This window comes from Psammomys obesus, unplaced genomic scaffold (genome assembly GCF_907164565.1).
Source record: "Psammomys obesus unplaced genomic scaffold, mPsaObe1.curated_primary_1811, whole genome shotgun sequence".
NCBI classification, from domain to species: domain Eukaryota; kingdom Metazoa; phylum Chordata; class Mammalia; order Rodentia; family Muridae; genus Psammomys; species Psammomys obesus.
In genome coordinates this window covers 4,330,283-4,356,809 of record NW_026596109.1, presented here as the reverse complement: position 1 = coordinate 4,356,809, position 26,527 = coordinate 4,330,283, and the positions used below count along the sequence as shown (strand labels likewise).

At 43.9% G+C, this 26,527-nt stretch overlaps 1 protein-coding gene across 1 annotated transcript in view; it reads left to right on the top strand.

The window, feature by feature from the left end:
* The window catches only part of Jak1 (Janus kinase 1), a 119,476-nt gene that overhangs the window by 77,687 nt on the left and 15,262 nt on the right, over window positions 1-26,527 (top strand). Inside the window, exons 4-11 of the mRNA XM_055628692.1 lie at window positions 1,160-1,283; window positions 6,223-6,376; window positions 8,923-9,086; window positions 11,178-11,517; window positions 13,236-13,421; window positions 16,944-17,101; window positions 19,660-19,783; window positions 22,193-22,379. Of these exons, the coding sequence (XP_055484667.1) occupies window positions 1,160-1,283; window positions 6,223-6,376; window positions 8,923-9,086; window positions 11,178-11,517; window positions 13,236-13,421; window positions 16,944-17,101; window positions 19,660-19,783; window positions 22,193-22,379 (1,437 nt within the window). The remainder of the gene's footprint in view (window positions 1-1,159; window positions 1,284-6,222; window positions 6,377-8,922; window positions 9,087-11,177; window positions 11,518-13,235; window positions 13,422-16,943; window positions 17,102-19,659; window positions 19,784-22,192; window positions 22,380-26,527) is intronic.

The window sequence follows — 26,527 nt, the reverse complement described above, 5'->3', positions numbered from 1 at the left end:
ACATTATTTGTGTGTGTGTGTACACATGCACATGGGCATATGTGTGGAGATCAGAAGACAACTTACAAGAGTTGCTTCTGTCCTGCTACCATGTGGGTCTCAGGGATTGAACTAAGGTCTTCTGGCTTGGTGTCAGGTGCCTTTACCTGCTGAGCTATCTTGCCAGTCCCTCCTCTCTTTTGAGAGGCACAGGTTGAAGTGATGGAAGAGGACTTTGAGATGCCCAGGCACCTGGAACTTCTCAATCCAGGGCTCACACTGGGAAGAAGCTGTGAGGGCCAGGAGCGGTCTTGTTAAGTCACTGTTGTTTCGGGAGAAGCACTCCTTTTACTGGGCTGGGGTGGGGAGATGTTAATTTAAGTTTACTATCTTAGTTTGAAATTTGGCTAGAGCTAAAGACATCAGTAACGACTGATCATTGGCATTCATCTCCCTTCATCCTTCTGTTTGGAGTACAGGTGCTTCCTGACGTGGCTCTCCCACGGTTATTATTAAAGGAGCGGGTAGTGGAGTGGGAAGGCACAAGCACTATTGGGCCTGCTTCGTTAAGAGATCTTCTTGCTTGTCAGTGCTAATAAATACATTCATGATAGTGTAAAGAAAACTTAAGTGTATTCATTATTAATTATAATACATCTTAATCACTGGCAAAGTCACTGCTTATTGTTTATCCTAATATGAAGTTTGTATGGGGGTCAGCAACTTCTTTGCTTATATGATATATAATCACAGCATCAGAATTGTTTAAACAAATTATAAGAAACAGAATGAAGAATTTCTACCTTCCTCAGATGTTTCTTGCCTTGCTTTGATTAAAAAGGTGCACATCAGGTGGGATCTGCAGGCCTAGCTCTGAGATAGCCGTTTTATCTTTTAATCAGAGTTTGGGAAGACCCCTGTAACGAGCAAGCTATCAACTTCTTTTTTTAAATTTGGTTTGCCAGGAGCCATAGTACATGCTCCTGGGGAGCTGTGGTTCTTAATTAATATGATTAAACTCCAAACCTAGTGAACACAGTGAGAATTATATCTGCCCCGAGAGGATGCAGGTGGCCTAGATTATTTCTGGAAGAGAGAATTCTTTATCTTTGTTGGATGTTGCTCTTTGGAACAGGTGTCCAAGTACATCTGCTTGTAACATGGTGTGCTCTTTCCCCAGGTATTTCTCCTCTTTGTCACAACCTTTTCGCCCTGTACGATGAGAGCACCAAGCTCTGGTATGCTCCGAACCACATCATCACTGTGGATGACAAAACATCTCTCCGGCTCCACTACCGCATGAGGTACGGTACACAAAGCTGGTACCAGAGGGTTTCTCAAGTTCCCAGAGGCAGTGTTTGGCCAGAGGCCCTGAGTCACTTAGGAAGAAGTCATTTTATTTTCTTGGTATGAGAAGGGACATCTTCTTTGTTGGAAGTGTGATTCAAAGTGAATTTGATCACCTTTACCAGTGTTTATAAGCATGATACAAAGAGTGTTTTAGATAGAATCCAAGCCCTCTAGCAAAATTTTCACATAGTGAGTCATGGCTATAGGTTTAATATAGCGGTTTCTAACGAGCACTTGAAAAAAAACAGGATAAGAAATAAGAAACCATATATGTATTTATAATTTATAATATATTAAAACATATAAATTATATTTATAAATGTATTTATGATTTTAAATGTACTTTATATATTTATATATAATTTTAAATTTATTTTACAATGTTTATAAAGTATAGAAATATTTATAATATAAAATATACATGGGTTTTGTTCCTTTACACATAGTATATATTATATCCTAAGTTCATTGCAGTTCAAAACTTTTGAGGAATGTAATATATATATGCACATACTAAGTTATGATATAAAATCTATTTCCTACTAAAAGTTGTGGCTGAGAAGCATTCTGTATACCATATGAAGACGGAACAGAAATAAATCCTCAGTCTTACTCTCAGGAAGCGATGTCTGGATCCACTCCTGACAACTTTGGGATCTCACTGGTTTACGCTTTTTGCTTTGACGAACACTTGACTTTTATCCCATGTCACAAGTTTTGTTGCAGTATCCCAAGGCCACATAGACAGTTGGTGCTTCCATTGGTGCAGACTTTTGACTGTCTAAGTAGTTACTGAGTAGCTACTGTGGAATTGAAAGTATTTTAGATAACAGTGAAGTACAAGTTAATGTGTGCTTAGCCAGGAAGCTCATAAGTAGACTGAGCCCTTTCTGAAAAGGATCTTGATTTGTGTAAATGTGTTAAATCAGTAGATCAGCTCAGATGATTGGAGGGTGCCAGGCCATTCTGGAAACACCCTCTAGAATCTCCTGTCTCCATAATTCCCCAGCTGCCGCCTCCTTCCATTTTGGTTGTGAGGCACCATTCCAGTCTTAGAGGATGAATTCTTCTCTGGTGCTCACCTGAGTTCTCACTGTGAGGGGAGAGTAGTGTGTCTCGTGAGACTCTTAGCCCAGCTTTAGGGGACTTTTTAATGCTCCCAGCTGAACCTTCTCTCTATATTTTGATTTGTTTTTCTCACTGTCATCTTACTTCCCACAGCCTGGGGGCTGGTTCTGTGATCACACCTGTGACATAGACTTGTAGCTGGAAGCATGGGCAAGGGCTTGCCCTTGAGTTCTGATTCTTTCCTAGTAGGCTTCTAGACTTAGATCAGGGTCCAGTATGGCAACATTTGGCATTTACAAGGGACCTGAGCTTGCCTGACTCAACTCTCCCAATTTTTCAGTGGGAAAGCTGAATTGCAAAGAGAAAGGAGTTGGCAAAGTTCCACACCCAGGAAACCATCTTGGCAGTGATGCAGGTGCTGTCTCCGTTGGTTACAGATTGTGTTCAGCTGATTCCCTTTGTGTGCGCTGCCAGGAAGTACACCAAGGCTTCCGTTCTGTCACTTTGACTTTACCACAGTCTCTTTGAAGTTGAAGATACCACCCTAAGCTCAGACATTTGCTTTAGAGCAGCCTACAAAGAGCTTGAAAGCTGGTACTCTAACTAGGAAGAAGGTGCAGTAAGAAAACAAGTGCTAGTGGCTGTTTTAGTGGCATCCCAGCTCTGTTTTAGGAAATATTTTTGCACTTTAGTTTTCTGCTGGGTGTTGCACACCTGTAATCCCAGCAGTGGGGGAGGCAGAGGCAGGCGGATCTCTGTGAGTTCGAAGTCAGCCTGGTCTACAAAGTGAGTCCAGGACAGTCAAGGCTACACAGAGAAACCCTGTCTCAAAAAACAAAAAAACAAAACAAAACAAAAAAAAAACCAAAACTATAATAAATAAAACAAACAAACTATAATAAATTATAGTTTTCTGCCTTTACTTGATTTGATGATGCATATTAATATAAGACAGTCATATTCTTTATTTATTTTTAAGGAAAAAAACCTTTTAAGTGAAAATCACTGACTTCAGTAAAATTCTGTAGAAACTTATAAAAACTTTCATTGGGTACAGTGTTTAAATGCAAACTTAGACTGTGTAGTCATCTCTAGTATTGTTTCTCTGGAATTTTGAAGTATATCTGGTTGATCTGTTGCTCTTTCCTTCCCCATCATTCTGAAAAGGACTGTGGGCAGTGTGCACTGTACTCATTACCCACTCTGTTTAATTGTTATCATAGGATCAGGATTTATGTATACCAAGTTAAGTAAACAGCTTGGTAACTTTTTATTTTATAGTCAATTGACACTTCTGAGAATTTCATAGTTATATTGGAGCTGGCCTAGTCAATAAAGTGCTTGTGAGAACTTGACTTTGGATCCCCAGCCAGCACCTGTATGCAAAGCCAGGCATGGTGGCCTAGTTTTGCTTCATTAGCAATTAAAAAGTCATAGATGTTGGCAATCATCGTTTTTTAAGTCTGGTCTGGCACACTTCTGATTTGTGTGTCACCTTGCACTAGGTCCATAGTAGTATCCTCTGTATTGTTGCCATTTTAGTAGTTGTGCTAAACAAACGAAGTGAGCGCCACAGTTTTTTTCCCCTCCATGGTATCTTGCCAGGTTGCCTAGTCTAGCCTTTAGCTTGCAATCTTCCTGCAGAAGTGTCCCAAATAATGGGATTGTAAGCACCTTCTTACCAATTTAAAGGTGTTGGTTCTAGATGAACAGGGAAGGGGTACAAATGAGTTGGATTGGTTCATAGAGTACCTGTCCTCAGTGTTTCTCCCATCAAGCCTGTGGGGAACCTGGCATGTTGAACTTGATGCGTACAGTCCTGTCCTGGTTATTATCTACCACAATCTACCTGGTCTGTATGCTCTTCACTCAGAGCACTGGTTGAACCTTTGTAGCTGGCTGGTGGATCACTCCTTATTTCCAGGGAGGAGTGGAGCCAGACTGACTCCTCTCTGCTGTGCTCTTTTCTTCCTGTAAAGAGTACTGCAGGGCCAGGGGCCCACATAACACAAGCCACTGCAGTGGTGAGCCCCCTTGTGCTCTTACTGAGATGGGAATCTGGTCTCCTAGAGATATGTGGAAATTAAGGGGATAGTCTGTCATCTGCTTTGGAGACCTGATGTAGCTGTTGCAGCTTGTGGTTCTGCATGGAAGAAACACACCCATAGTCAGTCTCTCAGTTCCTTTCATGACCTACAGAGAAGATAGGTTGTCTACAACCACTGAAAGCTACAAAATACTGATTTTTGCCTTTAAAATAATAAAGGGTGGAAATCTTTCCTCTCTGTGTTGACCACTCCTTGAGTTTGTTCATTTGTTGTTTATCTGTCAAGCACATAGTTAGCACCTGCTATGCGGCTCTGGGGACTTGGTGTTGAGCAAGACAGCTGTGGCCTTTGCTGCCAGAGAGCTCTCACTTTGCTCACACTGCTTGAAGATGTACCTGCTTGTTTTTTTGGCCAGTTCAGCCCATCTTGTTTTTACAGAAACGTCTTGGCATATCTATGCACCTGCTTGCTGTTTGTGTTTTAGAGCCAGGGATGTTCAGCCTGTAGCCTACAGGTTGTGTGTATCCTGGGATAATTATGAAGGTAGCCCAACACATTTGTAGATGATAATGTCTTATTGCAACATTAAAAGGTTGAAACTCGAGAACGGCATTTATTATTCTGGATAAGTTACCTATTAAACATGGTATTGGGGTTCACAGTGTCATCAGGGGTCCATGAAGTGTGCACATTTTATTTAAAATCACAACAAGCTGAGCTTAAGTCAATTTGTAAAATGTAATTCTTGATAGAAGAAAAGAGAAGTCTGTGGGGACTGTGAAAGCTGCAGTGTAGTTCTGCTTATGGCCTGTGCTCACTTCCTGTTATTGTGTGTTACTGTGGGGCAGAGAACCCACAGAGGGCAGAGACTGCCTGAGGGCCCTTCGTGTCCTGTCCCAGCTCTATTCTTGTCTGAGTTTAACAGCAGCTTTTTAGGGTGGGAGTTGTTCATTGCCTCTTAGTGCTATGGTTGCTTTTCTGTCAACTTACTGGTGTTTGGGGGAGAAAGCCCCAGAGAGAGCTGAGTCTGCAGCCTGAAGACAGCTGTGTTAGGGTAGGTCAGCCACTCTCACACAGTTCAGAACCCTTCCTCAACAGGTGGCAGGCCAAATCGGTAGTGAGTCAGGTTTGGAGTGTTAGGTCACCTCACCTCAGTGAACTTCAGCTTTCCTCATCTCCACAAAGGAAACAATGAAGTCTACCTGGAGGTATTGCTGTTAGGATTAGGTGGCCTAAAGCTGTAAAGTGCTTTTCAATTTCATCATGGCACCACACCTGAAGCTTTTGAAGCTTTGCTCATTGTAACATACATCCCCAATCCAGTTACAGCCATCGAGACCTAAGAAACACTACCTATTGTGTTGATTGTAGACCAGAACTGGATTTCAGAAATGGTAGGGACCAGAATGGAAAGGTCTTGGCCAGGACAGCCAAGCAGGACTAGAGCTGTGGAGTAGCAGCTAGTTGTAGGTGGCAGGTGTTTATTTTTTTCTGGGGAGGTATGGTAGGTGTCAGAAGAGTTGTTCTGTGATCACCAGAATATTACTTTATCCTTCTGTCCCAGAGGAGGTGCTGAAGGTGCAGTGTGGCAGCACGCTTGGAAGAGTGAGAAGGGATGTTAGGTCAGGGTGATGAGAGTTGTAGATGCAAGGCTTATGTTTTCAATTTCCTCAGAGCAGTTCAGCTTCAGTGTGGGCTACTCTGGATAGACACCTCTTCCAGGTCATCAGTCCGTGGACTCTTCCACCACAGTTGACATTATTTTACTGTCTTTTAGGTTCTACTTTACCAACTGGCATGGAACCAATGACAATGAGCAGTCTGTATGGCGACATTCTCCAAAGAAGCAAAAAAATGGATATGAGAAGAAAAAGATTCCAGAAGCAACCCCGCTGCTTGATGCCAGTTCTCTGGAGTATCTGTTTGCACAGGTAGGAAGCTTGAGCCAGGAAGCCTGGAGTTAGTGGGGATGGGAGACCTGATGGGGCTCAGATTCCCCATGCACTTATACTTGGTTGTGCTTTATGGCTTGTCCTGTGATGTTCTTGCCGGATGATTGGGAAAGACAGTATGTTAGCCAAGGAGCTGGCTCCCAGCTACAGGTTTTCCAGGCTAATCGCTTCTCTTTTATTTCCCCTATTTTCTGCCACTTTGTCATCTGTTATCCTACATGAGAAGTCACAGATTAGCCATTGAGGGAAAGTATAGCAGCAGCTAGGCCAGGAGAGATTAGAGATGCCTGGAATTGCATTGCTCCGAGATAGCTAGCATTTTTGATGCCATGCTTTCTGATTTCAATGTCAAACTTCTATTATACCACGTATACAGTATTTGGAAACACCATATTGTCCATGTTGTTTATAAACTGCTTCTTTAGTCACTCCATTTTCATCTTCCTTCTCATTTTTCAGATATCCATTACAAATACTAGTTTGGCTGGACATGGTGTTATGTACCTGCAATCGTAGCATTTTAGAGGCAGAGGTGGAAGAACTATAGCAAAGTTGAGGCTAGCCTGGTCAGTATACAAGCACTTGTGCATGCATCCGTATACACACGCATACACGCTAACTTCCAGGATAGCCATGGTTATGTAGCGAGAACTTGTCTCAGAAAGACTTATCTTTAATGGGTTCATACCAGTTTATTTCTGTACCATGATTTACTGGCTATCTGTATTGGCCAAGACACTGGGTACTTGGGTGAAACGATATGGTTTCTATGTAGACTAATTGTATACTCAAGATAGACAACAAGAAACAGTAAGTTGGTAAATGATGCATAAATACTACATAAGAAATCATGAGGGCTAGGTATGGTGTCTCACACCTGTAATTCCAACACTTAAAGACTCATGCTATGAGTTTGAGGTCAGCCTGGGCTGCACAGTGTGAATCAGTCTTAAAAAAATAAAAGCAAAAACAGAAAGGAACCTATGTGATGGAGCCTATGGAGCAGCTTGTTTGGGATAGGTCACTGAAGAAAGGAAGAGAGTGCCCTGCTTCTGCGTGTGCTAGAATCCCACTTTCAGGAAGACCAAGGGCAGTTACTTGGGCTAGTTGTTAGAGTGTTCATAGCCAGGCTCTGCCTTCTCTTGCTAAGATCTCAGCTTCAGATTTTTTTTTTTTTTCTTCTTCTCAAGCACTGGTGGTGTAGAATCTTGTTCTCTCTCTCAAAACTTTGTGGAACTGGCAGGTGACTTTTCTTTACCTGAAAGAAAAAAGTCCTATTATGGACAGAAGAGGAACTGCAGCCACCCCACCCCCACCCCCAGCAAAACAAAGCAAAACAAAAACATGAAACTGAAGCGTTTTCAGGGAAAGTTGGTGTCTCAGTGTAAACCGCTCTTCCGGACCACTCCTTGCCCAGGTAGAGTAGCTGGGAAGTTGACCGTACTTGGAGTGGGAATACGTAGCAGAGAGTTGGTGCAGCTATACAGCATTGAGGAAAGGCGCCCTGGAATCAGGGTCAGGCTTGATCTCAATCCAGCACTCTCTACGCCCCCAGCTCCCAAGCCTCTCTTCTTTTTTTGCATCATCTAACATTATTTTTTTTCTGTTTCTTTTCTTCAGAATGGACTCTCCATGAGGCCAGAAATGTGGATTCTTAATTTCCAAGTCTCTAGTGCTCATAATAAGATTTTTTTTCCCTATTAGGACTCTAGCAGAGCTTGTTGCAAGGACTAGGGTGAAGTCCAGCAGGTTAGGGTTTAGTGAGTGTGAGCCTGCACTGGCTTATCAATGCTCTGAACAAGGCTAGTTGTGGGTAATGGCTCTTTTTATCTATCTATCTATCTATCTATCTATCTATCTATCTGTCTGTCTGTCTGTCTGTCTGTCTGTCTGTCTTGTTTTTAAAGTCCCCATTGGTTTGTGGGCTGCTGTCTTCTCCATCTGTGAGAGAGCGCTTTTGTGACATTTTCTGTCCTGGAAGTGTGAACAGCACATGTAGAACAAACTAATGGCTTGCGGTAATGCTGCACTGGGAAATGCGACTCCTTCTCCTTCCCCAAACCACATCTGAAAGTGAGCTGGTGCCTGCGCACTCCACACACCCAGTCCCTACACAGGGCCAGCCAGAACATGTTTATGAAATGAATGCTGTCAGCTCAGTGTCACTCGTCCTGCTCTCATGCAGTTCACACCTAATTTACACTGTGTCCAGGCATTGTTTACATAGAAAGCCCTGTGAAGGGCTTGAATGTGTGCTCTTTACCAGCACTTTGAGAAGTACTCTGTAAACACTCAATGAATGAATGAATGAATGAATGAATGAATGAATGAATGAATGAAGTAGTCTAGGGAGAACAATATTCTTAGCTGCTTCATGCCCCATTTTGGTGGGAACAGTCTTGATGCTAGAGACACTCTGATTCCTCTCCTTCCTTTGTGGCATTTTAGACAGCTCTGCTTTCAGAATCAACATGCGTGGCTCCTGAAGCTTAGGTGATGACTCAGTTTTTCCCTTTGCTCCCAAGGGACAGTATGATTTGATCAAATGCCTGGCTCCCATTCGGGACCCCAAGACAGAGCAAGATGGACATGACATCGAGAATGAGTGCCTGGGGATGGCTGTCCTGGCCATCTCACACTATGCCATGATGAAGAAGTTGCAGTTGCCAGAACTTCCCAAAGATATCAGGTAAGCCTTCCTGCCAGCCAGAGTAGGTTGTGGGACGTGTTACTGTTTGGGGACATTAGTTTTGAAGCAGAGTCTTGCTGTGTGTAGTCCAGGCTGGCCTCAAACCACGTTCTTCCTATGTCAAGCTCTCCCGAGTACTGAGGTTACAGGCGTGTGCCACCTCACTTAGCTGTAATGGTATTTTATAGACTTTATTTCTTGTATGACAGCTGCACTGTTTTTCTGACATCTCTCTACATGACCCCAGTCTTTGAGTATTTGTACAAAGTAGCACTTAAAATTGTGGCCTGATTTATTTTATGCTAACCAGTAATCTGTGAAATGTGTCAGAACTGTGAAATGGCCAGGCAGTTGAGTGAACTGCATACCCTCCATGCTTTCTGTCCATTCCACCACTGACACTGCTATCTGTTGGAGCTCCCTTCTTCAGCCTGCACTCAGTGGCCTCAGAACTGGTACTTCTGATAAGTTATTAGTTACAGAAACTTGTATTAAAATGTGGTTTGAGATTAATATTCAGCCTATGTAGTTTCAGCCCATCTAATTTCACCCCATTTGTAAAATCGAATCACCTTTCTACTTACCAGTGATCCATAAAAGACAACTCCATTTGGGTACAGTGATGCATGCCTGTAGTCCCAGCCCATGGGAGACAGAGGCAGAGGCAGGCAGAGGCAGGCAGCCTGGTCTACATAGCAAATTCTGGGACAGGTTGGGTTACATAGTGAGACAATGTCTCAAATAAAACTTAAAAAAAAAAAAAGGCAACCCCATTTTAAAGAGCTTATTTGCCAAGGATATAGCATAATGCTGGAGCTCTTGCCTAGCATGTGTGAGCTCCTAGTTCCATCCCAAGTACCACAAAAGGGGGGCTAGCCCCCAGGTATAGCCCTCCAATATGGAGGGAGAGTTATCTGTGACTGTATTGTTTATGATGCTGTATCTCATGAGGTTGCTTCCTTTTCTTTTGTGTTTTCCAGTGTCCAGTCACTCCTCATGGAGGTCTGATTAAATACTTTCCAAGTTGCTACTTTTTCTCTTTTCTGGGACCTTCACTCTGCAATTTTAATTTTTTTCAGAAGGCTTAAGTAAAATGACAATACCTCTGTAATTCTGTTATATTACTTTAAAGAGAAAAACTATGCTACTTGTTGAAGATAGGCACGAGAATTCAAATATCTCACTGTTCTGAAACCGTTCATGTTATAGGGATTCTCTGGGCCAGTTTGTCCTTGCTTGTGCCCAGTGGACCTGTTCTTTCAGGGGTACTACTATTCATGATCTTCTCCAGACTACCACTTGCTTGCTTAGCATGGCCATATGATGAGATATGATGGCTAGACAGCCTTGGATAAGTAACAAAGCTCAGGGAACTTGTTGATCCCCTTAGCAAACTGGGATATAGTCACATGGTTTTTGTATTTGTACAGACATTGTTTTTTGTAGTTAATGTTTTTGAGTTTTTTTCATAAGAAATTATATGATCTGTATAGAAGAGTGCATAGATAGGCAGGCAGCATAGAATGTCTTAATCTCAACAGGAGATGCACAGCTTGATGCCTTTCAGAACATCCTAACTCATCCTCAGGCTCTCTTTTTTTCCTCTCTCTCTTTCTCGTCTTTTTCTTTTTTGTTAAACGGGGTATCAACCCAGGCTAGCTTCAGACTCACTGTATAATTGAGGATAACTTTGAACTTCCGATCCTCTTACCACTACCTCCATAGTGTTACGGATGTGTGCCCCCATCCTAATGCTCAGTCTTAGCCATGCACATGTGTGTCTTCATGTGCACAGAGCAACTGAAAACCGGCAAGTGAAAATGTAGGTGACTCAGCTTTTCTGTTTACTTTGTGACTCAGACAATCTGACAGTAAGTATAAGGGCTCCTGTTCTACTGACATCTGTGGAGCATGTGGTGTCGTGCACACTCTCTGTCAGAGTTGTGTCTGTCTCTTCATAATTGTTTACATCCATGGTCCCTAGGATTAGATACTGTTTTCTCATTTTCCTGTACATACAAGAAAAGTCACAGAGGCATATTTCTAATCATTTCTTGCTCACTTACATATTAAAAAAATATTTTCTTTTAGCTACAAGAGATATATTCCAGAAACATTGAACAAATCCATCAGACAGAGGAACCTTCTTACCAGGATGCGAATAAATAATGTTTTCAAGGATTTCCTGAAAGAATTTAACAACAAGACCATCTGTGACAGTAGTGTGTCCACACATGATCTGAAGGTGAAGTACCTGGCTACCTTGGAGACTTTGACAAAACATTATGGAGCTGAAATATTTGAGACTTCGATGCTACTGATTTCATCAGAAAATGAATTGAATCAGTTCCACTCGAATGACAGTGGCAACATTCTCTATGAAGTCATGGTGACTGGAAATCATGGAATCCAGTGGCGGCAGAAACCCAATGTAAGTGGCTGTGGGTGTCTGATGAAAATGAAGAGACTGTCCAGTGTCACTGGAATCACCTGTTTGCATGACCTCACCCCAAAGGCTAAATGAAATCAGCTCAACCGGAGGCCATGTAGTACCCATTCCTCACAACTTAACTATAGCACAGTTGAGGCAAGAACTGAACCTAGACAGGCCTTCACGAGATAGATAATTGCATTTGTGTTAGGAAGCTCTGTTAAGGTGTCTGTTTTGTTGTACTGGGGATTGAATCAAGGCTGTTGAGCATGCTATGTGCCCCTCCCCCACTTTTACTTGTTATTACAATGCTGTTCAAATCTAGGGCCTCATGGTTTTAGGCAAGTGTTCTACTGCTGAACCATATCAGCAGCTTTTTGCCTTTGTCAAATGAGGTAATAGCATGTTTAAACTAAGGAGATATGTTCAAATTCCAGGCCTACTCCTTATGGTTATATTGCCTAAGGAGGGTTCTTCTACCCACGTAGGTGCATAGGACCCATCTGTCAAGTGGAGATACAGTTGTCCCTTAGTACTTGGAGGCAGGTAGTGTTCCAGGATTCTGTGCAGGTACCAAAATCTGTGGATGCTCAGGTCTCATAGATAATGATACGGTATTTTTATGCAACCTATACATAGCCTTCTATTTGTTTTCTCTAAGTTGCCTTATAATACCTAATATTATGTAAATGTGACATAAATAGTTACACTGTACTATTTGGGAAATAATGACAGAAAGGAGTCTGCATGTGGACACATACACAGTATTATAGGCCTGACATTTTGGTTGTTGGCTGTGCACACAGAACTAGTGGATGTGGAACCCATGAAATCAATTGGCTGACTGCAGTTACTGTATCTGATTCATGCTGTTGTTCAGAGAGCTAAATGGTGTGTAGACACAGAACCTGACTGAATTGCTGTAGCTGCATAGTTATAACTGTAAGAAATATGTTAAATGTAAGATTCATTTTCTCCTCCTGCTTTATTCTCATGCTAAAATAACAATACCAACTTACCAGGGGTCTTCTTTGTAGTAGTTAATGTATAAATAGGCATGTGCCTAATCTTGTGAAGATTGATATTAAAAGTTGATATTTTATGGCTGGGTAAATAGTGACTTAGAGGTGACCTGACTAGTTAAGTAACTAGTAGAGATGGGAAGTTAATGTGGGATCTGTTGTGCAGAGCTGATGCCAGTCAGCTAGATAAATTTGTACAGATGTGTATCCTTCAGTATGTCAGTTGTTGAAATATGAATTCATATCACCTCTTGAAAAGCTCCACTCCATCATTATTATAAAGTCAAAACATTGGTAGCCGGAGGACGAAACATTGGGTTTCGTCCATTTGTATTTGGGAAGATCTGCTGTATGCCTGGACTGAAGCACACTGTCCAGTCTGGAAGTGAGGAGGCCTGTGGTTGGTGCATGCCCGTTATGTCCTCTCCAGCATCAACATGCACAGCATAAATCATGGAAGGACTTTAATCCAGGTGCTTATTAGGGATTCTTGGAGAATGAACACCCAAGATTCTCTGGTAGGGCTCCATCATTGGTTTCTAAGCCCATGGTTTTCTGAGTTTCTCTGACTTTAGAAATGCTGGCTTTCTCTTCCTTGTACCTTGTCCCATTATAAATTTTTTTGGAAGCACTGACCTTTTGCCAACAGAAAATGAGAAAGCTAACTAAATCCTGTCACTTTTGTTATCTTATCAGGTTGTTCCTGTTGAAAAGGAAAAAAATAAACTGAAGCGGAAAAAACTGGAATATAAACACAAGAAGGATGAGGAGAGAAACAAACTCCGGGAAGATTGGAACAATTTTTCCTATTTCCCAGAAATTACCCACATTGTAATAAAGGAGTCTGTGGTCAGCATTAACAAGCAGGACAACAAAAACATGGTAAGCCTGTTCAGAAGCTGCCCAGTCTGGGTGTGGTGGTGAGAGACACTGCTGAGAATGGCTCTGTGGCACAGGATTTCGAGTTCCCATCCCCAGTGGAAGGTCTGCTGATGGTCTCTTTTAAGCTGGAAGTTCCATTGCCAGGCCCCTTCAGTGTCTGCTCCAGACACTGGCATGTTATGTTATGCTGGCATGTTCTAGGTGCTTGGTTCTTGCAAATGTCCATCTGCTTTAGGGTTTGTTGACCACCCAAAGACGCTGAAATGTCAACATTTAGTTTACAAAAATACGTGAACAATGGGCTGGAGAGACGGCTCAACAGGTAAGAACAAATGCTGCTCTTTTAGAAGACGCCAGTTTAGAGCCCAGCATACATGTCCTATGACTCAAAACCATTTTAAACTCCAGCTCTAGGAAATCTGATGCTGCCTTCTAGCCTCTGTGGGTGCTTACACATGTAGGGCGGACACACACACATTAAAAAGTGGATGTGAAAGAAAAGGAGTTAAATGATATTTTCTATTGTGTTGGTGTAGTGGACCAAGACAGATGGAGGCCTGTCCTGGACAAAGTCTGCTGTGTGCTGGCTTCCCCTCGGTAGTGTTGCCTGACTTCTTCAGCTGCTTCTGCTGACCTAACACGTCCCACGTCCTAGGGAGCCTCTACCTCTCAGGAGTCTCTTGAGTCTTGATCCAATGTACAACCAGACCCACTTCCCACCTTCTCAGCACACGTCAAGGGGCGCCTGGGGGCGAGGAGGGGCCCCCGAAAGGGACGGAAGTCCCAGCTAGTCCTGCTCACATGCTAGAGCCCCACAGAAGGGCTGAGTCCAACACTGGCCTCTTTGCCCTATATTTTGTTTCGGTCCTTCTGTCTTTCTGATGTCTGGGCCACACTTGTGCATTATAGATCTGTTCCCAAAGTTTATTACTGTACTCTGGTCCATTTGCAGTATATCCCATACTGTTAACCATAAATTAATTTCTGATTTTAAAAGGAGAAGATAGAGCCCCCAGGGGTGTCTCTGCTGAGGTGGGTGGGTCATCTGAGATGAAATGGTGGGAAGTCACAGTTGGCACATGCTTAGAGCCTGTGGCAAGCCACAGTTCAGCTCCATCAGGGTGTCAGGCACACCCAGGGACTTGAACAGCAAAGAGGGTGTCACCTCACTTTGTGTTGTCTGGTATCACCTGAGGACACCGCCTAGACAGGCAGGCCAGTTTGGCAGGGAACGTGGTAAGTCTGCCAAGTAAACATGCTTTTGTCGAGGGAAGTCGCCCTGATAGCACGTGTTGAGGACAGGCTAGTGTGAGAGGCGTGCTTACAAAGTGAAGGGCGTCAGCACCAGGGAAATCTTGTCTTTGCCTAAAATGATGTCAGAAAAATAATGCCCAACACAGAGAGAGAGCCTGGTGAGGCAGCTCAGGACATGAGGTCACACTTTCATGTCTAGAGGTTGCCTTTCTGACAACCTTTGAGAAAGCAGTTTGACGGCATGGGAGAAAAGCTTTGAAAATATTCCTATGTGTTTCCATTTAGGAACCCAGGGAACATGTTTTCCAGAAACAGTGTGAGATACAGGCAGTGAGTTAAAGTGTTCATTTCAGGTCTCCAAGTCCAAGGCCGGCCTGGTCTACAGAGTGAGGTCCGGGACAGCCAGGGCTATACAGAGAAACCCTGTCTCGGAAAACAAACAAACCAAATCAAATCAAACAAAAAGAGTTCATTTCAGCAGTTTTTACAGTGTCAGAATACTACAAACAACTGAGGTATAGAGTCGAAGGCTGGGAAGATGATCCGAGTTCACCTGAGTAGTGGGATATTACATAAGCAAACTGTTAAAAAGGGAGATCTGTAAATAGAATAAAAGCAGAATGTAAATATTGATCTATAGGCCAGTACTAATTTTCTTCAGAGTTTTTGAAGGTTAGCTAGCGTGGGTGTGCACGGGCCCATAGAGCAAGTTTTCCGTCTTCACAGGACATGTTTGTGGTAAGATTGTGAGTGGCTTTCATTTTCTGAGTCTACCTTCCCCCCCTTTTCAAACATTAACATAAAAAACTTTATCAGGAAAGAAAAAATGTTAAAGTTAAGAGCTGCTGAGGTGGCTCAGCAGGTATAGACACTTGGCCACCCAGCCAGACGACCTGAGTTCAATTCCCAAAAGCCTCATCCCTGGTTGTAGGTGTGGTGAAGAGCCTGAGTTGTTGAGTGTTCAGAACAGCACTTCTCAACCTCTGGGTCGAGACCCACTTGGGGGTGGAGTTTGAACAATCCAGTCACAGGGGTCAACCTAAGACAGTCTGCATATAAGATATTTACATTGAGAGTCATAACAGTAGCAAAAGTACAGTTATGAAGCAGCAGACACAATTTTATGGTCGGGCTCACCACAACATGAGGGACAACGTTAGGGGTCACAGCATTAGGAAGGTTGAGAACCACTGCTTTAAAAGAACTGTGGATGTATGGCTGTTGGCTCAGCTTCAATTAGGAAACCTGAGGCAGTCATAGAGAGCCATGGGGACTTGTACTTCACAGTGAGAGAGTGGCAGGATTTGCCGGAGGCTGCCTGCCCATAGCCCACGCTTTCTGCCAGTGCTGTTTTGCTTTCTAAGAGGTTATCAACTCCCAAGAAATCTGAGGGAGTTGGGGTGGTGGTGATGGCAGGTCAGTGGTCTGGTTATTCACTGTGGGTAGCTTGATGAGATGACAGCAGAGGAAGGGAAGCAGTTAAATGGGGTTCACATTTTATGAGCAGCTCTATCATGTCTGAGCTGCCAGTCACGTCTAGCACCCAGTTAAGGACACCCATATTGAAGGTCAGAGTTCACACTAGCCACTTAGGCCTCTGGTTCTGCCAGGATATGGTGATGCAAAAAGAGTAATAACAAGGAAAGGCACAAGAAATTCTTGTCTCCTTTAAGTTGGTTTTCCCTCACTGACACCTACACTAAAGCTCCTATTCTAAGGACCTTACAGGTGTCAGCTGTTTTAATTACTATGTTAACTCTGGTGGTAGTTACCCCTATTTTACAGAGGCGCAAACAGGTCAAGCAAACTGCTAAAGATGCATAGATCCTAACAATTTGAAATTGTCAGCAGTTGACCGTTTTGACCTGTAAAAACAGTGAGTTGACTGTGTTTGAGCTCATTAGCAGGTGGAGATGCTGTGAACTTGAAGAGGCTGGCTGCAGAGCCTGTGACTCACCACTGTGCCCTCCCCCCACCTCAGAATATTTTGCTGTCCATATCTCCACCCTTTGAGCAGGGAGTACTTGGTTGCTGGTCTTTTCACACCAGCAAGTTGCCAAGTCTTGCTTTGGTTGTTCTCTCTGAATCTCCCACACACTTCTCAAGCTGCCCAGGCTTCTGCTGTCAGGAAACTGAGGGGCCAGGTGGGACCTGCTTCAGCCAGCCATTTCCCTGCTCTAGAGTGTTTGCTTTTCAAAGGTATTTGCAGGTGGATGCCAGTCACACAAGAATGGAGTGACATAACTGTGGTATGTCTTCTCTCACCAGGAACTGAAGCTCTCTTCTCATGGGGAGGCCTTGTCATTTGTGTCCCTGGTAGATGGCTACTTCCGGCTCACAGCGGATGCCCACCATTACCTCTGCACCGATGTGGCTCCCCCACTGATTGTCCACAATATACAGAACGGCTGTCATGGTCCAATCTGGTTGGTTCCAGAATGCTTTCGATAACCTTTGGTGTGAAAAGAGTCTAGGTTTTAGAGGTAGAAAGTCCATTCCCCTTAGCTCCACAGGTTGTTGAGGTGGGCCAGTTGGCCATGCTGGCTCACACGTGGGGGCTGCCTTCACTGAGCACCATGCTAACTGAGCCTCCACCAGCCTTTCTTGTCATCTCTTGCCATGGCTCATACAGCATGCCTCAACTACTTCCTTGGTTTGGTCTTTGCATCTCATAGTTTAACCCCTTCACTTCTTCATAGCCAACTTCTCTTCTGTCCAATACTGAACACTTCATGGAAGACAGCTGTAGATCTTTAAAATCTTAGAAATTGTCTTCATTTGTGTTCCATGTGACAGGCTTTCCCCCTTCTTTCCATCTTGGTTACCTGAGAGATGTGTAATTTGGTGGTGTGTGGGTCACTGGCGGAGACAGACTCAAGCCTTGGGAGACAGGCTCATGAAGAATTGCAGAGCAAGGAACTGGCCAACATAAAAGCATCTTCCTCTGGCGTTTGGCTTCAGTTGAGCATCCAGACTCTGGCACTGGCTTTTCCCGATGTCTGGATTGCCCTTACTTTAGGGCAGTGGCTCTCAACCTTTGTAATGCTGCGACCCTTCAATATGGGTTCCTCATGTTGTGGTGACCCTAACCATAAAATTATTTTGTTGCTACTTCATAACTGTAGTTTTGCCACTGTCTTAGTTTGGATTTCATTGCTGTGAAGAGACACCATGACCAAGGCAAGTCTTATAAAGGCAAACATTTAATTGGGGCTGGCTTATAGTTTCAGAGGTTTAGTCCATTATCATCATGGTGGGAAGCTTGGCAGCATGCAGGCAGACATGGTGCTGGAGGAGCCAAGGTTTCTAACATCTTGATCTGAAGGGAGCCAGGAGGAGACTGGATTTCCACACTGGGAAGAACTTAAGCATAGAAACCTCAAAGCCCATCCCCACAGTGATACATTTCCTCCAACAAGGCCATGGATACTGCAATAAAGCCACACCCCCAATAGAACCACGCCCCAGGGGCCAAGCATTCAAACAGAGTCTGTGGGGGCCAAACCTGTTCAAACCACCATTGCACTGTTATGAATCATAATAATCATAATGGAAATATCTGATACGCAGGATATCTGGTATGTGACCCCCAAATAGGTCATAATCCACAGGTTGAGAACCACTGCTTTAGGGTCTCCACAGCCTCTCTTTACTTCAGGTATTAGCAATTGCCATCTCTGAGAAGTCTTATCTAATCACCTTATATAAAGTGACAACATTCTGTCCCCTTCCTATCTCACCTCCCTAGATACTGCATTTTGCTTTGCTTTCCTTCAGTGGTGTTCGTTACTTCCTTACCACCAGTGTTTAGTTTTTGTCCATATATTTCATGTTTGACTTCCTTCCCTTCCCGGAGAATGACCCTCTTAAAGGCATGTGTGCATTGCTTACTGCTGTTTCAGCACGCACAGCAAGGACATTGAGTGAGCCTGAAGGAATAAATGTTCCACATCTATGGGAGGCTGAAATCTACTACTTGGAGTAGGTTGCATGAAAAATTGGGTTAAACATTCAAGACTCAGTGATAGCTTTCCAGGTCTCAAAGAGGGGACAGGGTGTGTGTCCTATGTGAGGAATCACCATAAGTGGGGGTATGGAGATATCAATGACCATATGGGATAGCTTGAAAGCACTTATAGTCTCTGCTTTTCTTTTTATTCTTTTTGGGGTGGATGTGGGGGTGTGGTTTTTTGAGACAGGGTTTCTCTGTGTAGCCCTGGCTGTCCTGGAACTCACTCTAGACTAGCCTGGCCTTGAACTCAGAGATCTGCCTTCTTGTGCCCTCCATATGCTCCTGAGTGCTGGGAGGATTTGGGAGGCAAGTTTCTGCTTTTCTAAAGCACACTGAGCACATCAGTTTTCTTTAACCAGCACTTGTGAGCCTATTTACCAGTTACTAGTAACCACTTGGCCAGTGTTCTGTGCCCTCTGGTATTACTGCATTGGGGGCTACAAAGGAGTATAAGGCATGTTCTCCCCTAACGCTCTTTTACTCATCACTGAAGTATTTATTCATCTTGTAACAAATTAAGCACTTACTGTGAGCTAGGCCTGATGTGGTCACTGAGGACATTTCAGTAAACAAAGTAGACTCAACTGCGCTCTCTGACAGTTAGAATGAGGGGCTGGAGAGGCCCAGTGTGGGACTCACGCTGCTGTATCCTTGGCAGCTCTTACTTACCAGTATTGAGGGACAGTCTTCTGGTGAGACTTGGAGACAGTATCTTTGGAGAACTTGGGGAAAATCAAGCAGGTCTTGGTGTGTTGAGGGGCAGCAGGTGAGTTCTTTTCTAGATATTGGAAACTCAGATTGTCTCAGGTTCCTCCTCCTCACCACATGCATCATGCAATGTCAGAGAGGACAGTAGGACCCTGGCAGGTAACAATATGGCACTGTAAACCCAGCTAGTGCAGGGAAGTGATGTTCCTGGCAGTTGATGTACTGTGGTATGAGTCTTTGTCCCTTGTCTGCTTCTCTCTGCAGCACAGAGTATGCCATCAATAAGCTGCGGCAAGAAGGGAGTGAGGAGGGCATGTACGTGCTGAGGTGGAGCTGCACTGACTTTGACAACATCCTTATGACTGTCACCTGCTTTGAAAAGTCTGAGGTCAGTCAGACACAGGTGTGGGCAGGGGATGCAGCCACAAGGTATCTGTCCATTGTCACCCAGCCCAGAAGCTGTGACAAAAAGGGCTACCTGGGTCTCTGAGCAAGTCCCTGGTAGTCTGAAACAAGCATCCTGTCTGACAGGACACTCAATAGCCAAACCTTGTATCCTTCTTTATGTCAGTCTTCCCTCCTTCTCTTTTTCTCTTTTTACCCCTCCTTCCCTCCTTCCCTCCTTCCCTTTCCTCCCTTCCTTCTTCTCTTTTCTCTCGGCAGATGAACTGTAGCTTTGGAAGGTAGAACATGACAGAAAACTGCCTTTCCTCAGGCACATGTGACTGACTTTGTAGCCAATGGCAGGATCATCAGACCTAGAACTGTGTTTGCCTGTGGCAGTCCCTGGTGTGGACTGTGTCAAAGAGCCACTTCATCAACATGGCCTGTTTTCCCCAGCAATAGCTTTTGGCATTTTAACATAAATTACTGTCCCAAGGTATCTATTGTATAAACATCCAGATATATCTGCAAACCAAGAACTAAGTGTGAGAAATCTTGAAGGCCACGTTATGGCTTTAGGATTGCTGACTTAATGATCCCTCAAATGCCTTTGTTAGTCACGAAAATTTTTAGAATGCTCAGTGGACTATTTTGGAGGATGGTGAGGGTAAGGTTTTGTTTGTTTGGGGCTTGGGTTTTTATTGTTGTTTGCTTGGGTTGGCATTTGAGACAGGGTTTCTGTATGTAGCTTTGGCTGTCCTAGAATACTTTATATAGATAATATGTTGGCCTTGAACTCACGGAGATCAGTGGCCTCTGCCTCCTGAGTGCTGAAAGGTATGTGCTACTATGCCCAGTGGAGATGGTGAGTTGTATAGTACTAGTGTACATTAAATTTACCAGTGAGGCTCACCTAGACTGAAAAAATGAGGGGCAAGAGCCTTCTAGATGGGGGCCAGGCATTAGCATATGGCAGAAGTCAAAGACAGGAGAAAAGTACACATGAGTATCTGGGATTGGGCTCTATCAAGAGTAGAAAGAGGAAGTCGTGTAAGGAGCCCAGCGTTGCCAGGTATCCTGGACCGAGTTCCAGAGATGCTCCTGAACATCCAGACCTCAGGGCTAACTTGGGCTCAGTGGCTCAGACTTGGTTGGACTTGTCACCTTCACAAACTGCCTGTTTTCATTTACTCCTCAGTCTCTGGAGGAAGTTTAATAGTAAGAGAGCTCGGCCTCAGTGGAGTAGGATCAAAGTTACAGCCTATTTGGTCAAGTTACCTAGGGAAAGAACAGTCACAAAGAGGCTTGTTTATGTCCTCTGACCAGGCGCAGGGCTGACACTTTAGGTAAAGTAGTTGGCAAATGCTTACTGAGGCTGTATGATAGAAGTGGTGCTCAGACTGTCTTTCGTGGTGCTGGAATTGTGAGCTGGAGGGACTGCCAGACACTAGCTCTCAGTGTGCCTCTCCTTGGTGTGCAAGGGCTCACTTTGAAAGAGTTTTGTGTGAATTTAGCTATCGCAATTCTGATTTCATATATAGCGCTGGCTAATCTTTATAAAGTGCTAATGTTTTTTTCTCCTAAAATCATCACTTATTAATTACACATAATAATAGGTTTTGTTACATTTTCATATGTACATATATTTGATTCATATTTACCCCATAACTCTTTCTCCTTTCTTACCCGCTCCAATTCCTTCCAATCTCTGTCCTCTCCTTAGAAAGTTCTTCTTTAATTGTCATGTCTTTTTTTATTTTTTATTTTTATATTTTTTTATGGGCACTAAACTAATAGGAGCACTGGCACTAGTAGCCATACCACTAAAGAAAATGCCTCTTTCTTCCTCAGCAACTGTTAACTGTATTTCTATCCTCAGGAGGGATGAAGCCTACTAATCCCTTCCTCCCTCCATGATAAAAGTTAACCAGTCCGGTCTTATCCTGATAACCACAACTACTGAGCATTGAATAGTACAACAGCCATAGTGTGCCAGGAAAAAAAAAAGGTTTATAAGACTCCACCCCTTTCTCATTGTTTTACATTCTTTCTCCTTCTTCCACAATATTCCATGATGATATTCTATATCACCAAGATGGTGGTGATATAGAGACCCATTTAGGACATAGCTTTCATCAATTGATATTCTAAAAAGTGTGTAGCATTTTAAAATGTGTAATCAAATGACATTTCTGTAGCTCAAGGATTTATGTATCTTGACATCCTGATTCCCTTTTATCAGTGCCCTTTCCTGGGCACTGTTTCATTATTGACTTGCTGGTTGGTTAGTTGGTTGATGGAATTTTGGGGATATTTTTAGACACACAGAATTTCTACACCTTCTTGCTCAGTGCCCCCTAATATTAACATTGCTTGACCCCAATCTAAACATGCTTGTTTTTCTGAATGGCAGGTGTTGGGTGGCCAGAAGCAGTTCAAGAACTTTCAGATTGAGGTGCAGAAGGGCCGCTACAGCCTGCATGGCTCCGTCGACCACTTTCCCACCCTGAGAGACCTCATGAACCACCTTAAGAAGCAGATCCTACGCACGGACAATATAAGCTTTGTGCTGAAGCGCTGTTGTCAGCCTAAGCCCCGAGGTTCGTCTCTGTGGTGGAGCCAGGCTATGTGATGCTACACCCATGCAGACCAAAGGGTGCTGCTGCCTGGGTTAAAGAAACTGTAGTCCTGTTTTCTTGAGCTCTGTTGCAGGTCTGTCCCCATGTCACATCTCACCTCTCCTGTGTTCTCTAGAGAGCAGACACACACCTCTCACCATCCTAGTGCAACTGCAGAAAACAGAGTGCTTGCAGTTAATAAGCAGGGATCTCTTTGTTCTCTGAGTCAAGTGGCTTGACAGCTCACTTTGGTTTATGTATTAGTCAAATGTTTCTGACATGTCTGTGGGCCAAAGAACTGTTTTAGATGGGAAGACCCAGGTCCTGCTCTCTGAGGGTATGTAGCCTAGTACAAAAAATGTTGCAGATCACTGAGACTACCTCAGTGTTCTATGAGTGACACATAGCATAACCTGAGAGAAAGGAAAGATAACCAAAATCTCTGAGTCACGAGGCATGGCAGCAGGAGGCAGATCTTGAGCTGAATGTTGGATGATGAGAGGGAGGTGCCAGTTAGGCAAAGGCCTGTCCAGTGGGGCCATGAAGTATGAATGAAACAACGTGGTAGGCCAAGGCAGAAGCTGCAGAAAGCTTCTAGAGGGCCTCTGTGAAGTAGAGAAGGAAAGAAGGAGAAATGAGAGTGAGGAGAACAGACCTGGGCTTATAGGAGTCCTTGGCTACCCTACCAAGGAGGTGGGCCTTCTCCTGTAGTCGGAGAGCCTGATAGAAGGATCAGGAGTTAGAATCCAAGCAAAGGGCCAGGGACTCAGCTGCTTTGGGTTAAGCTTCGAAAGAAGTATGGCTAGTGCGCTTGCCATACAAGGAGGTAGACTCCTTGCCTCAGAATGTGAATGTGAAAGGAAGCTTTGGGGGTTACCTACCATGGGCCTCATCTTACAGAATGAAATGAGTCTCATAGAAGGTCATGGTAACTTCAGCATCAGGTTTAACTCCAAATGCTAGATCCTCATATATAGGGCTTTTTGTTTCTCCACCCAGAGATGCTGCCTTGCCTTTGCTGGATCCATCCTTGGAAGTCTTAGGCTTTGTAGAGGAGGCAGCACATTTGCTCTTGACATATTAGAGCCTTGGAGCTGGTTCTTTGAGACCATCAAAGACCTTTAAGGACCTTTGAATCCTCATAAGGAACGGGTAGAAAGGGCCTGGGTTTTCCTTCGAGAAGTGCTAGAGATTGAACCAAGAGCCTCATGCACATAATTCAAGTGCCTTGCCTTGTAGCCAAGGGCTTTGAGCTCCCAATGTGTGAATTACTACGTTTTAGTCTCAGCAAAAGGCGACTTCCTGAATTTGGTGAAAGAGGAACGACTTGTGTTCTTGCTGATCAGATAGGGTTACCTGCCAGCTTCAGAAAGGAACTGCAGCCTTTGCTTTTATGCTAGCCAGTGTGCCACAAAGGGCAAAAACACATCTGCCTTTTGGCTATGAGACCTCAGAGCTCCTTAGGGCCTTAAAGCCGAATGGTCCGTGTGACCTCCCTTTTGGTGTTAAAACAGATCTTACTTCCCGGTTGTCCCTGGGAGAAGACAACATCTGTGGAATGGAGAATCCTGGAGACCAGGATGTGCTTTCCTTGAGGGGTCCTTGTACATAGTTCTGATGTAGATATCACCCCTAACAGCATAGATCTGGAAGCCAGTAGCTTTGGAGGGAAGAGTGTAGAAACAGAGCTGAACACCTCTTGTGTAGCTTTTCCTGAGGCTCTTCTGAAACTGAGAACTGGGAGGGTGTTGCATGTCTCCTTTTCTTACTTGTTTATGAACTCTCAAAGTCTGGGTTTCACTCACTGTCATGTGACTCATGAGAAGCCTGGAAAGCACGCTTGAGTCTTGGTAGGACTGTCCTATCAGGTGACAATGTTGGAGTAGCTTCTACTGTAGCAGTAGCTGCTACGTTCAAAATAGTTTAGTGACTATTTCATTACTTTTTTCCAAATATGAAGTTGGTTTCAGAGATACTCAGTGACTTGCCCAACACTCCATAGCTAATGGCATCAGTAGTAGTTAACAGTAGTAGCTGTAAATAATACTGACTGTGTCATCATAGTGGTCAGTCTGTCAGTTTGAAGGCCTTCCATGTTGTATGCTATTTAATTGCCAGAATAATTCAGGACACTATTGTCTCCATTGCATTTGCTGAGATCTTAAGTGGAGAAAGAATGGAAATTTGAACACACACTGTCTCACCGAAGCCACTGATACTTCCCCTCTATTCCATCTACATACACTTTACAGGGGGCAGGTACCATGGTCAGCCAACTCTGGGACACACAGGGTGTCTCCCATTTGAGGGGATTGAGGAAGGCTGAGGAGCCCAGCTTCCTCATGTTGGTTCTCAGAGCCTGCTTTCTTCTCTTTGCCACCTGCAAATTAGAGAAGTGCTGAATTCAGGAAAGTGTGACACAAGAGTGTCATTTCAGGTTGCTCAGTTTTTCTGCTCTTCTACCTAGGGTTCCAAGCACCAGACACCCTGATCTGGGTTTCATACTGGAATATAAAAATCTTCCTGGGATAAATAAAGCCAGGGAAAAGACAGGAGGCCAGCCAGAAGTATATGGTAGAGAAGTAAGCCCTTGGTCATTCCCAGTGCCCAATTCCATACTCCATGAAGCCTGTGTTGGTGCCCATTCTTCTGTGTCCTCCTGAGTACAGACAGGTGTCCTGCTGATTTCCACTCAGTTGCTCCTTGGGACTATGTGATGCCCAAGGCTGGAGTATTTAGGTAGAAGACAAGGATGGTGGGCATGTTCTCATGTCCCACTTAGCAACCTGAGGAGGGCACAGCTTTCTCATACAAGTACAAAACATGCTCATGGCAGTTAAATGGCTCCCCCTCTCACAGGTCAGCCCTAGTGCCTGTACCCTGAACACACACAGATAATCAAGCCATGAGCTACTCTAGACCTATGCTGCTCTTTAAGTCCCAGATGGTCTGTGGCCAACCTCTGTCCTCATGCCGCCAGTCAAATAGCCTCTTTGTATTTGACTTCCTTTCCTTCCTTTCCTTCCTCAAGACATCTGTATATAGCTTGTTTAAATTGTATTTTACCAGGGATTTAAGGCTAGAATCAAAAGAACCGTGGAAGAAATAGGCTCAAAATAAGGAGTACTCAGAAGATGACTGAAACCAGTTTCTGGTACTTAGATTTGCACCCCAGGAAGGTCAAACTAGAGCTTCTGAGTACTTTATGAAGCCTTCCTCTCTGGCTTAGGAAGCCCTATAATTAGGTTACTGACTCTCTCTGGGCCTTTGCTGTGATCTGGAATGCAGATAAGGGTTCAAACAATTCCTATCTCTTGGGCTTGTTCTGAGGGCCCTGGAGTTAACTAACAGCTGCTTGTAGAACTGTACCCAGATAGAGAAACCAGAAAGTGTAAATGTAAACAGAAAGAAAGCAAGTAGCCCTACTCTAGTGGGGAAGATTTGAGGAACCTTATTGTAGTACTTAGTAGTTTATTGCCACTGAGTGTACCTGTGGGTATTGTGAACTGAGTCTTGGAATTTTTACAGATTTGGGGGGTAACTTTCTTACCAGAATCCAAGAATTAGAACTTCCCACGAAAGAAGTTCTCTCTGAACTCATTACTGTCTTCCATTGCAAGAAAGACGCTAATGGTCCTGTTCCAGATGAGGGACTACACTCAGGTCTACCTGGTTCCCAGAGGTTCTGCACTGTGTCTGAAATTGGAAGGTTATGTTGCCTCATTATTCCCTTACAGCGTGCTGAGGATAAATTTCTGTATAGCCCATATAACCCAGTCCTGGCAGACCTGGACATGCCTTGCATTTGCTGACAATGCATTGCATTAACTTAGCAGAGCTTGGGAAATGGCTCAGTTTTATCCCACATGCTTAGAGGTTGTAGCTCCATCCAGCAAGATTTCTCGGACCCTCATTCTAGATTGCCTTTTCCCTCTATCTGCATAAAGCTGTGCTTCCCTTTCTCACAGGGTTCCCTAGCCTCAAAGCACCCAGCTCTCCTCACTCAGTTTACCCCCATGCTTCCTACAGTTAACAAATTCTTGTTGGGAAATAGAATTCCTGCCTAGCATGCACAAGGCCCTGGTTTCGATCCCCAGCTCCACAAAGCAAACACAAAACCTAGTAACTTG